The sequence below is a fragment of the Bombina bombina genome, chromosome 4 (genome assembly GCF_027579735.1).
Source record: "Bombina bombina isolate aBomBom1 chromosome 4, aBomBom1.pri, whole genome shotgun sequence".
Classification (NCBI taxonomy): domain Eukaryota; kingdom Metazoa; phylum Chordata; class Amphibia; order Anura; family Bombinatoridae; genus Bombina; species Bombina bombina.
Genome location: NC_069502.1, coordinates 664,860,436 through 664,874,607, shown reverse-complemented (window position 1 = coordinate 664,874,607; position 14,172 = coordinate 664,860,436). Strand labels below are relative to the sequence as shown.

The window sequence follows — 14,172 nt, the reverse complement described above, 5'->3', positions numbered from 1 at the left end:
CCATAATTTTTCCATTAAAAGGAAAGTAACATCTTTCTGAAGACACTGCATTTCCAATTTTTCACATCAATCTTGCCTGCTCTTCTTTCAGTCAAGAGCAATTTCCATCTCATCATCTGGATACTGACAGCATGGAGAGAAGTATAGAACTTAACAAAAGAACCTTTCTAATGAACAGTGCAATTGAATGCACAGCGAGCTCAAAGGGCATTCAGTACCTCTGTATTGCAGATAAGATATACAAAAAGGGGCAACATTACCAGGCAAACAGAAGGTTTTACTGTTGCCAAAATGAAACTGACAATTACAGGAAATCTGTGCATGTATGTGTATATCTATCTATTTACTTCAAATACACAAATAGATGATTATGGTGATAAAAAATATGTATTATTATTATTGTTATTACTACTGTATTTAAAGGGACAGTCTAGTCAAAATTAAACTTTCATGATTCAGAGAGAGCATACAATTTTAAGCAACTTCATAATTTACTCCTATTATCAATTTTTCTTCATTCTCTTGGTATCTTTAGTTAAAAAAAGCAAGAATGTAAGCTTAGGAGCTGGCCCATTTTTGGTTCAGCTCCTAGGTAAATGTATCTACCAATCAGCAAGCGCTACCCAGGTGCTGAACAAAAAAATGGGTTGGCTCCTAAGCTTACATTCTTGCTTTTTCAAATAATCATACCAAAAGAATGAAGAAAAATTGATAATAGGAATAAATTAGAAAGCTTATTGAAATTGCATGCTCTATCTGAATCATGGAAGTTTAATTTTGACTAGATTATCTATTATCCCTTTAATCAACACTACTTATACATAATTGTTTTTCTACTATGGCTACACTAGCCTACAGATTTATAGCCCACAATTATTTTCAAGCTGAAGAAGATACTATTTTTTTTAAATGTTCAATTATTTTCATTTAGAAACATTTGCCAGCACACATTAAGCTACTGGAGCCAAATGTGCTTCAGTATTTTATATTAGAACCATTATAGTTATCAAATATATCATTAGTAATATGGGAGACTAGTATCAGAAAGGAGTATCTATTTATATATTTTTTTGAATGAATTGATTACATTGGTTTTGCATTTTTAATAAATGTTTAGCTAACTGATAAACTCTAGAAAATGAAGATCTTATTTCTCCTTTTGGTGTCACAAATCAAATATGAAAGCCTTCAAAGATACCATATACAAGTAAAAAAAAATACATATAAATTATTTTTGCTCATGGACTAAAACAATAAATAATCACTGTTTAAAATTATTTTACACAGTATCAGAATAACTATCACATGGTCATTGTTTTCTATTATAAGTGGTCACATGTTAAACCATCCTTACATCCCTTAGCAGCCTAACTGTTTGGGAACTAAGTGGGATCAATAATTGCATCACTTGGCCCCTGAGAAGTTGAAGTTTGAACAGTGTGTGATGTTCCCGTGGCTTACTGCCTGCAGCGTTATACATAGTTTATCCAAAAACAGAATCATGAATAATAAAGAAAAAAAATTGAAAAAGCACTGGTTTCTTTTTTCCAGTGTTACAAAACAAATATGTATGGTAAACTATTTAAATTGTATAAATGTATATAAATAATTTTTATGATGTATTTTAAATGTTGATGGATAATATGTTATTTTGTTATTTTATCATATTGACACTTTTCCTAAATACGTATCAGATATATAGAACAAGATTTTATCTATCAAAGAGTTAATAAAAGGACAATTAAGAAGAATGAATGGGAAAAGAGCCTGGATTATAAAAGAGTCTACGTGGGACTTCTGGATTTCCTTGAAAAACCTGGCTATGACCGGTGAAACGAATGCCAGATTTTATTGGACAGTTGGGACTCTGATGTTCTTCACTTTACCGTCTGTGAACGCCGTGTTTGGTGATTCAATACGGTTCTGTGTTTGAAATTGTTCCCTTATCCTGAGTGATTTTTAAGTGAGTAAATAAACCGTTTTTATGAAGTCTGATGTCCCTTGATCCATCTTTATTTTGACACATGAGCCGTTTTACTGAGAGCTAAGTTATAGCTCCTTAGAATGTGAGTAGATACAATCCACCTCTTTTTTTAAAATTTGTTTTTACAGGCTTCACTATTTGTTGTTATTTCCTTTTCTTACAAGGATTTTAACTTCTGGATTCCTGAAGAACACATATCCTTACCCGTGCTTTATCACATTTTTTATTTGTTGTTTTATATATTTAATTGTGATATATTACAAGTTAAAACTTTATTTCTACAATCATGAATGATGACACTTAGAGAAGATGATTGCCAGACTCAGGACATACTCTCTGCCCTGAAAGATTGGCTAATTCTGAAATCTAGTAATTTGGAAATAGATGAAGTGATTGCTTACTCTAACACTCAGGTTTTTGGGCCCCACACCCCTCCTTGGGACGCCAACAATATTCCCCCTAAAGTTCAATGGCACAGCTCAGTGAGTGCTTCTCCCAGGGCAGGGAGAGAAGAAAGGGGCGACGGGTTTGTGAAAAGGAGAAACAGGAAACACAGCAGGTTCTTACAGAGCAGGTACTAGTCCTATCGGTAATAGACAATGTAGCTGTAGAATATCTTTGCCATATATCACAGCTTGATGCAAATTAGACCATTGTGATGGCTGAGCTGTTGCAGACTCTGATGTCCATGGGACAATAATGGAACTTCTAAAATGGACACCCAGGAGAGCTGCAATTGAGAGCATGAGTAAGCCAGAATGTGACCCCTTTACACGATTATTATCTCTTCAATCTTTTAAGGGGTGAGCTGGTAAGGATCGGGGGTTAAGCTTTCTTAACAAGAGTGTCAACTATTTTCTCACTGGATCTATTATGAACACTACGGTTTGCTAGTAAAGCTTAGAAGTTCTTGGACAGACTATTCAATTATTTCTGGATTGCGAATATGGTGTCTTCACTCTAGTTACAGGGACTTTCTTCTTCCTATCGGTGAGTCTACTATATTATCAGCCCTCATCAAACCATAGAGAAGTTGGTCAGACTGGGAAAATATGTCTTGGTGTTAAGGGTGCCCTCAGAAGTTGAGGTTTCATAATGTATGTCACTTAATTTTATAACTTTATAAATGATACCCAATGATGACCTAATCTTAGGGTTTGATAGCCCTATTCCTCCTGTAATGCAGTCAATGTTCTGGTCGCAGAAAAACTAATTCTATTAGACCAACTGCTATGACACTGGTTCACTTTTGTTTTTAACAGTTATAAGTTTGTTGTAACAATTTATAAATAAAACAAGCAACTAGTTTGTTTGTTCCCTAATTTTCAATACTAGGATGACTTGTAGCTAGCAAATTTACAATGTTGAAACTGCTCAATTTAACCCTTTGAACACTATTAAGAGACAAATAAAAAAGAATTAAAGGAATCCACAAATTCTTATGGGTATTTTGCATTAATTACTAGAACCTAGGGCATATAGAATACACATGGGATATAGTACTTTGTTGCTATAGTTGGGAGCCTAGCATGCCAAAATGTAGTCTGCCCAATATCTTATTAACCTTTACTAAGTGTCACACTTTGAGATTGGTGTCCCTTGTAAGTGGGACAGTATTTTTTATTAAGAGAGACAGTTATATATTAGCTATGTTTTTAATAATAGGATGATGTGCAAATAGATGTTCCTATTTTGCTGTCAAAGTTTAAACACTGAGGCTACATACTTCCCTCATTGGAGTAGTATGATGAGAGGCATACATTTAACTTATTGTGATTTCCTTTAAAGGAACATAACACCCCAGCATTTGCTTTCATGATTCAGATAGAACACACAATTTTAAACAACTCTGTATTTTACTTCTATTATTAAACTTTCTTCATTTTCTTGGTATCCTTTGTTGAAAAGATGTAAGTTATCTTCAGGAAGGTGCAAGTCCCTGCAGCAGTACATGGCAGCAGTTTACAACAATGCTATACTTAAAGGGACAGTAAACTTATTTTTTTTTTCTTTAATGATTCAGAAAAAACATGCAATTTTAAGAAACTTTCTAATTGACTCCTATTATCAATTTTTATTTGTTCTCTTGCAATCTTTATTTAAAAAGCAGGAATGTAAAGCTTGAGACCTGGCCCATTTTTGGTTGAGAACCTGGGTTATGCTTTCTTATTGGTTTGCAAACTGTATCCACTAATAAGCAAGCACTATCTATGGTGCTGAACCTAAAATAGTCTGGCTCCTAAGTTTTAAATTCCTACTTTTTAAATAAAGATAGCAAGAGAACAAATAAAAATTGATAGTAGAAATAAATTAGAAAGTTGCTTAAAATGGCATGCTCTATCTGAATCAATAAAGAAAAAAATTAGATTTAGTGTCCCTTTAAGTAAGAGCACTAGATGGCAGTGCAATGTAGAACTCCGGACATGTGCACGTTACCTATCTAGATATCTCTTTATCAAAGATAAACATGGGAACGAAGTAAGTTTGATAATAGAAGTAAAACTGTATGCTCCTGAATAATGAAAGAAGAAAAAAATGGGTTTTGTGTCCCTTATAGGAATCTACTGTTTGGCAGCACTTTTTATGGTGTCATGATGCAGCAGAAGTGAATTCCCTATTTAGCACATTATGCCCTGAAATCTTGTAGTTAAATACATATTCATACAGCAATTCAGTTTAACATGTTGCATTTGGCTGCTCTATAATTAGGAGCCTAGTGCACTGACTTTGTTTTCCCAACATTTTCAGTAACCTTTGGAAAGAGTCACCTTTTTAAATTGTTACCCCTGTTTAGTTTAGTTAACTTTAGTTAGTCATATTAAAAAAAATATTGAGAAAGTGATGTTTCTTCCTGGAGTTAAAGGGACATAAACCCCCATTATTTCCACACGTGTCAGATAGAAAATACAATTTTAAACAACTTTCCAATTAAGTTCTATTATCACATTTTCTTCATTCTTTGCTATCCTTTGTCGAAAAGCAGGAAGGTAAGTTCAGGCGTGTGCACGTGTCGGCAGTGCTATATGGCAGCAGTTTTGCAACAATACAAAACATTAGCAAGAGCACTAGATGGCAGCATTATTTCCTGTCATGTAGTGTTCCAGGCAAGTGCACGTTAACTATCTAGATCTCTTCAACAAAGAATAACAAGAGAATGAAGCAAATTTGATCAAAGAAGTAATTGAAGGGTCAATTTATGCATCTACACTGATTTTGATTCATCTCATGTTTCAAACATGGGTTGTGGATCTCTAGACCCTGGCATTGTATTTCTTGTATACATTAGTTTTTCTGTACACTGACTATTTTTGTTTGTATTAACTTGTCAACTCAAGCTGTGTGTTATTGTCCTGTGCATCTCAATAAAAAGATAAAAAAAAAAAAAAAGTTACAGTAGCCACTTGACAAAAGTCACAATCAGCTGTGTAAACAGCCCAGCATCTTTTTGTTGGGTGACACAGTGCTTGGAAAGAATATTATTTGGTAATTATTACCTATTAACTGGTAACACATTCCTCCTGGATATGTGTTGTAAATCAATGTGAACAAATTTATATAAAAATGTGATTACTGTGCTGCCGTATAGAATATGATAAATTCTGTTTACGTCCTGACACGTCACATTGTGAATTACAGGTTTCATTTATCTATCCTGGTGGGTGCTTGATTGTTGGCACCTAGGTATGTTACAGTGGGTTCTAATTTAATTATTTTTTCAGCCACTTTAAAATTTATATGAAAGGCTGAGGAGATACTGAAGTGTGTACAGTATATGACTTTAAAACATTTGTTGATATTTGTGTACAGTGCTATGACACTGAATATTTTATTGTGTAGCAAGAATGATAAATCACACTTACGTGAAGTAAAGCTCTGGGGGGTAAAACACGCTCACGGGGTCCTCCAATTAAGTTCATTCGAATAAGTATATGGTTTCTCTCCACTGACAAACCATCAATAATGACATTTCTGCAATTAAATAAAACCTTTAAATACGTAATGAAAAATAACAAAAACATATCTTCATATAACATATTATAAAATATTACATTTAGATGTATTTTAATCATAAGAAGAGTTTTACAAAGCATTATTATCAAATAAATAAGTGGTTAAATTATCAGACTAAAAGGGTGTCTTAAAGGGCCATGATACCCACATTTTTTCTTTCATGATTTAGAAAGATAATGCATTTTTAAACATCTTTCTAATTCACTTCGATTATCTAATTTGTTTTATTCTCTTGATATTCTTTGCTGAAAAGCATATCTAGATATGCTCAGTAGCTGCTGATTGGTTGCTCTACATAGAAGCCTCATGTGATTGGCTCACCCATGTGCATTGCTTTTTCTTCAAATAAGGATATCTAAAAAATTAAGCAAAATAAATAATAGAAGTAAATTGTAATGTTGTTTAAAATTGTGTGTTCTATCTGAATCATGAAAGAAAGATTTTGGGTTTAGTGGCCCTTTAAATATACACCTTATCCTTTTACCACTTGTTGGAACCTTGTTGGAACCATTAAATAAGGAACCTTAGTCCAAACATACATCAATGTTTTGTTATTCTCTTTAAGAATAAAGCGTCAAAACCAGAAATAAATGAACGGATTTTCGAAGTATTTAGGGAATAGTTAAAGAAATGCAGAAAGGAAAGTAATTTATGTACTTACATAAAGCAACTTAATGAATAAATCTATTTTTAATTTTGTAAGTATTATGCTATATTACACTCTGGCTGCACCCCTGAAATGCGACTAACACAGTTGCATGCCAAAGGGTTAACATTTTACTTTGCAGCTCTTAGAAAATGAGCACAGTTTATCACACAAGCCAAACATTACAAAAGGGTAAGGCTAAGTATAATAGACAAATTGATCCCATTTTGGGCTAGGTCCCTTAAAGAATTATCATAAGTCAAAATTTGTGCTTACTTACTTTTTACTATTCTTTTTATTTTATAGTTGCAGTACACTTAAAAGTTCCACAACAAATGTGGTTTCTTCATACTGAACTTTAAAGGGACATGGTAAACACTAAGGTCCAGATTAGGAGTGGAGCGCTAACAGTTATGCACGAGTGATAAGAAGTATATAGTGGGTGTTTGCGCGCATCAGGTTTTCCGCTCATATTGCAAGCTGAAAGTAAACATGATCGCTTGAGCACAATTGCGATTTACACTAGCATGATTGATTATCCCGACCTCAGAGCTCTGGTTATCTGTTTTGCAAAACAAAAAAGTGTCACAAAAAAACATCAAAAATAAATTAAAAAGTATAGTTACCTTCATAATAACAATCTAATAAAAATTATTAAAAAAATAATGCATAAAAAAGTTATAAGAGCTCAAAGAAATGGGGTCTCGGGTGTTAGAAAAAAAAAAAAGGCTGGCAAAGGGCTTAAACATAGACATACATAAATATACATCTCTAAAGATTATATATATACACACACACACACACACACACACACACACATATATCGTATATATATATATATATATATATAGGCAAAAAGAGTCAGTTGCACTCTCACAAACAGTTCTCCAAGGGCCAGGGTGCTAGAGTAGTTGAAATGTAGCAAAACAGGAAACAGCACTCTCTGGACTTAAGTAAAAAACAAGTAGTTTATTCAGTAACGTTTCGGGGAATGCTCCCCTTCATCAGACCAACAACATACAAGTGAAGCAAACATTTAAGCATACACAAACCCCTCCCCCTAGTGCAAAAAACCGCCAAAAATGGTTGTCATAGCAACCAAACAACCAGTTCAAAGTAAATACATTTACCAATGCAACAATGACATCAAAGAAACCAGATCATTATGGTTAATTAGCATCAGGTCAATTAGCAAATCAACACATCATCCTACCACATAATACACCTGCTGTATATTAGTACTTCTAATACCCCAGTGGCAGTGTGTCCTTTTAAAGAGACATATCACAATATTATTAGCTAAGTACAGGAAAACAAGAATGTGTAGAAAAAAGGGGTTGAAAAAACGTTTAGTTAAACATCGGCACCTCATCATATTGAAATGCAATTCACGTAATGCACTTATAGTTAATGCCTAACTCATAATACCCGTACTACATAGTCAAGGGTCATGTGTACCATTAATGCTATAGACGCCAATAACAGCAAACTCGTTATTCAGATACCTCAAACGATGTGACCGTATTACATGCACAAAGTGTAGCACGACCTATGTAGTCACCCTGTTCAGCATCGGACCAACCTCGCGCTGAATCTAGCACAGTTACTAGCGGAACAACAAGGGTTATGCGCATGCGTGTAAACCCGGCGCAGTCCGGCCCCCAATGCTCCAGCTAGGTACCCAATAGGATAGAAAGGACAAGCCCCCACACCGGACAAACAGAGTTATTAAAATGGCATTGTAAGAGGTTGGGCCCCAAGGTACTACTAAGGGAAGGAAGGGTCCGGGTCATGAACGTAATAAATGCAGCAGGATATGCAGTAGAAGATAGTACAACACACCTAATACCCAGATATCAGGAGTCACCCACTTAGGTGTAGTAACCCAGCTAGTTCAGTCTGACATACACGATGAGATGGGTATATGCGTCTGTCTTTTCTAACCTGTCAGCACCGGTCTTGCGGTCAAGACACCTATTGTCCCTGCATAGGCAATTTTACAGGGTCACATAAAGGTTGTCTATAAGTGTGCGCATGCGTGTCAGCCATGCCCAGTCAATTATTATTGGTATAAGGCAAGGTCCCTGATAGGCCGTATGGGACAAGCCCCTATCCCTGTGTGAGTAACAGTTTTGCTAAGAGATAGGGGGGCAGGGGTCCAAAGTCAAAAGATATGTCGGTCACAGTATGTTTCAGGCTGATGCTATGATTACAGGTTTGCTAGAGTCCGGTGGCCCAGAATTATAAGGATCGCTATAAAGGAAAAGAGACCCCTAAACTAATGTGAATAAATACATAGTACAGGCAGGTCCCATCCCCCTAGGTACAGAAAATACTAGTGCTAACAGGGTTCCGTAGTGCAAGGTTAATAGCACCAGCACTCAGTGATGTGTCAACACTGCGGTGTGCATCAAAAGTAACATCCACTAGTGTACATAACAGAAACAACCTAAATAAGGGTACACCCATTGGGCACCCCTCCTGGAGGGTAAATATGGGCAGAGCCTACAGCCAATCAGCAACCAGACTTCATGAACCCACTGTGGATAAAAGAATGCATACATAGTATCAGATACTGTACAAACTATATTAATCCCCTTAGAAAGATACAACCAGATACATTAGAAGCGTAAACAGCTCAGTTCATAAAAAACAATGCCAGTCTATCCCCATGTTCAAACCTCTGGGGTGTATAGTGTCCAGTTTGAAAATCCACTCGGCCTCCTTCTGTAGGAGACGGGTGTCCCTGTCACCTCCCCTAGGCATTGGGGGTACATGATCGATGAGTTTAAATCTCAGGTCCGCCACAGAGTGACCCTTCTCCATAAAATGTCTGGCCACCGGTTGGTCACTCTTGCCTTTCTCAATTGCCATCCGGATGGCACTCCTGTGATTAGCCATCCTTTTCTTAATGTCATCTGACGTCTTACCTATATAGAATAGGCCACAGTTGCAATTCAGCATGTACACCACAAATTTTGTGGTACACGTAAGGAAATGCTTGATCTTGTAGCTTGTGTTATTGTGTGGATGTTTGAACTGCTTGCATTGCAGCATGGCGTTACACGTTACACAACTCGGGCACTTGTAGGAGCCCCTTTTGGTGTTTGTCTTGACCTTGCTGTAGCTATCAGTTGGATCAGTGTTCATTAAGATGTCTTTTAGGTTTCTTCCCCTCTTATATCCAATTCTGGGTGGTCCATAGTCGTGGTATGGTAATGATGGATCAGTCTGGACAATATCCCATTTCTCTTTTAAAGTAACTCCTAGTGTTCTCGTGCTAGGGGTGTATGCAGTGACAAAATTCATCCTGTTCTGTTGGTCTCTTTTTGGCATTTTCATGCTCAACTGGGTCCTTGCTTCCTTTATAGTGTTACCATTGTATCCTCTGCTGTAAAACCGTGATTCCATTTCTTTCAGTTGTACCTCACGGTTTTCCTCTGATGTGTTATTGCGGATGACTCTCAGCAGCTGTGCCTTAGGGATGGCTTTTATGAGTGATCTTGGATGGTAACTAGAAGCATGTAGCAGTGTGTTTCTGTCGGTAGACTTTTTAAATAAGGTGGTACCCAATCTGTTGTTTATCTTATAAATTCTTAGATCCAGGAAATCCACTTCATTGTAGCTGGACACTTCCTTCAATTGAACCTGTCCCCCTATTGTGTTCAGGGATTTGACCCACTCGCCAAAGGACTCAATCGTGCCTCTCCAGACTACAACGATATCATCAATGTAGCGCTTGTAAAAGCGTACTTGTTGATTGTCATATACCTTGAACACCTTTTCCTCCACATGTTCCATGAATAAGTTTGCAAAAGCAGGTGCCATATTCGAGCCCATGGCCGTTCCCATGAGCTGAAGATAAAATCTCCTTTCGAATTTAAAGTAGTTCAGCTTAAGACATAGAGATAGAAGTTCAATAATAAAGCTGGTAGGGGGACCCACATATGGGCATCTTTCAAGGCAGTTGGTAATTATCTCCATCCCCATTTCGTGCGGTATAATAGTATAGAGGCTTGTGACGTCAAGACTGGCAAGCACGTCTCCTGGCTCTATGTCAGATATGTCAGTGAGATATGCAATGAGTGTGGTGGAGTCTCTTAAGTATGAGCGCATGTTTACAACCAGTGGTTGTAGCATAGAGTCAACATATTTAGCCAGGGGTTGTAGGAGTGACCCCCGTGCTGAGACAATGGGGCGTCCAGGTGGATGTACCAATTGTTTGTGTATCTTGGGGAGTGTATAGAGAATAGGCCTGACTGGGTTGTTAGTGGTTAGCCATTCCTTGGTGGTTGGGTCTATCCAGTTCATTTGTGCTGCATGTTCAATAACTGAGTCAATCCGTGCTTTATAGGTAATCGTGGGGTCACAAGGTAGGGCTTTGTAGGTTGAGACATCCGCCAGTTGTTTATCTATTTCAGTTTTATAATCTTGATAATCCTGCAGGACAACCGCACCACCCTTGTCCGCTGGGCGTATGACAATGGTAGAGTCATTTCTAAGGGATTGAACAGCTTCCCAGTCAGTTGTTGTCATATTATTTCTAGTTAGGCCTTGCTCCCTCTGTCTCAATCTTTGTTGGATAAGGCGAGTATAAGTTCTAATACTTGGATTCGTCGTGGGTGGTTCAAATGTACTTGGTTTCTTAAAGGGGTGTCTGTTTTCTTCCAATCCCTTTCCCTGGAAAAAGTCACCCAATTTCAGCTGCCTCTGGAAACGCATACTGTCAATATAAGTAGTGAAGTTATCAGCCTTAGTTGTGGGTACAAAGGAGAGGCCCTTCATAAGTACCCGCCTTTCGTTGTCATTCAGGACATGCTGGCTAAGATTGACCGTTACATCCTCCTCCTCCTGCGGGGTAGTGGGGGTCTTCTTCCAAAATCCGCCCCTGCGTGTATGCGGTCTTCGCCCCTTCCCCTGGAGCGGGTGGTAATGCCTAAAAAAGGCTGAGTGCTGTGCTGGTTCTCATTCTCCTGTGGCCGGTCACCCGAGTAATCCGTGTCGGAGCCAGAACTTGAATCCACCGTGTTCAGTTGTCGGTGTGCATATGTTCTAAACCTTCTTTGTCTTCTTGGCTGGTACTGGGCTCTTTCAACCGGTCCAAGTGTCCATCGGTAAACCTTTTTATCCTTATAATCCTCCATAACATAACCAAGTTTTTTGTTTTTGAAGGCAATTAAGGCATTGTTGTATTCCCGTAGTTGTGTGTTAATCTTGTCCATCCAGTTCTCTGATTTGTCCTGCATCAGGATCTGGCCTTTAACTTCCTCCAAAATGCTGATATCATCCTTTGCTTTTTGCATCTGACATCTGACTTCCTCGACCACTAGCAAGATCAAATCAAGGGAACATTTATTCAATATCGCTACCCATTTCCTGCAGAAGTCAGAGTTCTGTCTGCCTATGGTGGGCACATTGTTGATTCTAAAGCCTCTAGGTATCAGTCTCTTTCTATGGTACTCAGAAAGGTAAATGCCATGAAGTTTAAGATCCACCTCTTTTTTCTTCAATTTGATGAGTTGATTGTACACAGTCACAGCATTTTCCGCTGGATCTTCAGGTAGTAAGGTGTCAAACAGTATCCTTGCTGCATCCAAGTCAGGGGGATGGGACCTGCCTGTACTATGTATTTATTCACATTAGTTTAGGGGTCTCTTTTCCTTTATAGCGATCCTTATAATTCTGGGCCACCGGACTCTAGCAAACCTGTAATCATAGCATCAGCCTGAAACATACTGTGACCGACATATCTTTTGACTTTGGACCCCTGCCCCCCTATCTCTTAGCAAAACTGTTACTCACACAGGGATAGGGGCTTGTCCCATACGGCCTATCAGGGACCTTGCCTTATACCAATAATAATTGACTGGGCATGGCTGACACGCATGCGCACACTTATAGACAACCTTTATGTGACCCTGTAAAATTGCCTATGCAGGGACAATAGGTGTCTTGACCGCAAGACCGGTGCTGACAGGTTAGAAAAGACAGACGCATATACCCATCTCATCGTGTATGTCAGACTGAACTAGCTGGGTTACTACACCTAAGTGGGTGACTCCTGATATCTGGGTATTAGGTGTGTTGTACTATCTTCTACTGCATATCCTGCTGCATTTATTACGTTCATGACCCGGACCCTTCCTTCCCTTAGTAGTACCTTGGGGCCCACCCTCTTACCATGCCATTTTAATAACTCTGTTTGTCCGGTGTGGGGGCTTGTCCTTTCTATCCTATTGGGTACCTAGCTGGAGCATTGGGGGCCGGACTGCGCCGGGTTTACACGCATGCGCATAACCCTTGTTGTTCCGCTAGTAACTGTGCTAGATTCAGCGCGAGGTTGGTCCGATGCTGAACAGGGTGACTACATAGGTCGTGCTACACTTTGTGCATGTAATACGGTCACATCGTTTGAGGTATCTGAATAACGAGTTTGCTGTTATTGGCGTCTATAGCATTAATGGTACACATGACCCTTGACTATGTAGTACGGGTATTATGAGTTAGGCATTAACTATAAGTGCATTACGTGAATTGCATTTCAATATGATGAGGTGCCGATGTTTAACTAAACGTTTTTTCAACCCCTTTTTTCTACACATTCTTGTTTTCCTGTACTTAGCTAATAATATTGTGATATGTCTCTTTAAAAGGACACACTGCCACTGGGGTATTAGAAGTACTAATATACAGCAGGTGTATTATGTGGTAGGATGATGTGTTGATTTGCTAATTGACCTGATGCTAATTAACCATAATGATCTGGTTTCTTTGATGTCATTGTTGCATTGGTAAATGTATTTACTTTGAACTGGTTGTTTGGTTGCTATGACAACCATTTTTGGCGGTTTTTTGCACTAGGGGGAGGGGTTTGTGTATGCTTAAATGTTTGCTTCACTTGTATGTTGTTGGTCTGATGAAGGGGAGCATTCCCCGAAACGTTACTGAATAAACTACTTGTTTTTTACTTAAGTCCAGAGAGTGCTGTTTCCTGTTTTGCTACATTTCAACTACTCTAGCACCCTGGCCCTTGGAGAACTGTTTGTGAGAGTGCAACTGACTCTTTTTGCCTGGATACCCTCCTGATGCACCCACCAGCAAGTGACACATCAGATCCCTCACTCTGTTGTACTACCGGACTTGTGTTATAACATTGTATCATCACCACGGTGTGGGTATTCACTGGGGACTAATTGGTACTACTAAAGCAACAATGGAGCACATTGAACCCACGCAGGCCGCAGCCACTATTCCAGCTGATGTGGAGGGTGCAGAGACACTATCCATGAGTGACTTGGATGCAGCAAGGATACTGTTTGACACCTTACTACCTGAAGATCCAGCGGAAAATGCTGTGACTGTGTACAATCAACTCATCAAATTGAAGAAAAAAGAGGTGGATCTTAAACTTCATGGCATTTACCTTTCTGAGTACCATAGAAAGAGACTGATACCTAGAGGCTTTAGAATCAACAATGTGCCCACCATAGGCAGACAGAACTCTGACTTCTGCAGGAAATGGGTAGCGATA

The 14,172-nt window shown here is 38.3% G+C and overlaps 1 protein-coding gene across 1 annotated transcript in view; it reads right to left on the bottom strand.

Moving 5' to 3' along the window:
• Nucleotides 1-14,172, bottom strand: part of TBC1D32 (TBC1 domain family member 32) — a 695,824-nt gene that overhangs the window by 159,849 nt on the left and 521,803 nt on the right. The window contains exon 25 of the mRNA XM_053710787.1: nucleotides 5,845-5,953. Within this exon, the coding sequence (XP_053566762.1) occupies nucleotides 5,845-5,953 (109 nt within the window). The remainder of the gene's footprint in view (nucleotides 1-5,844; nucleotides 5,954-14,172) is intronic.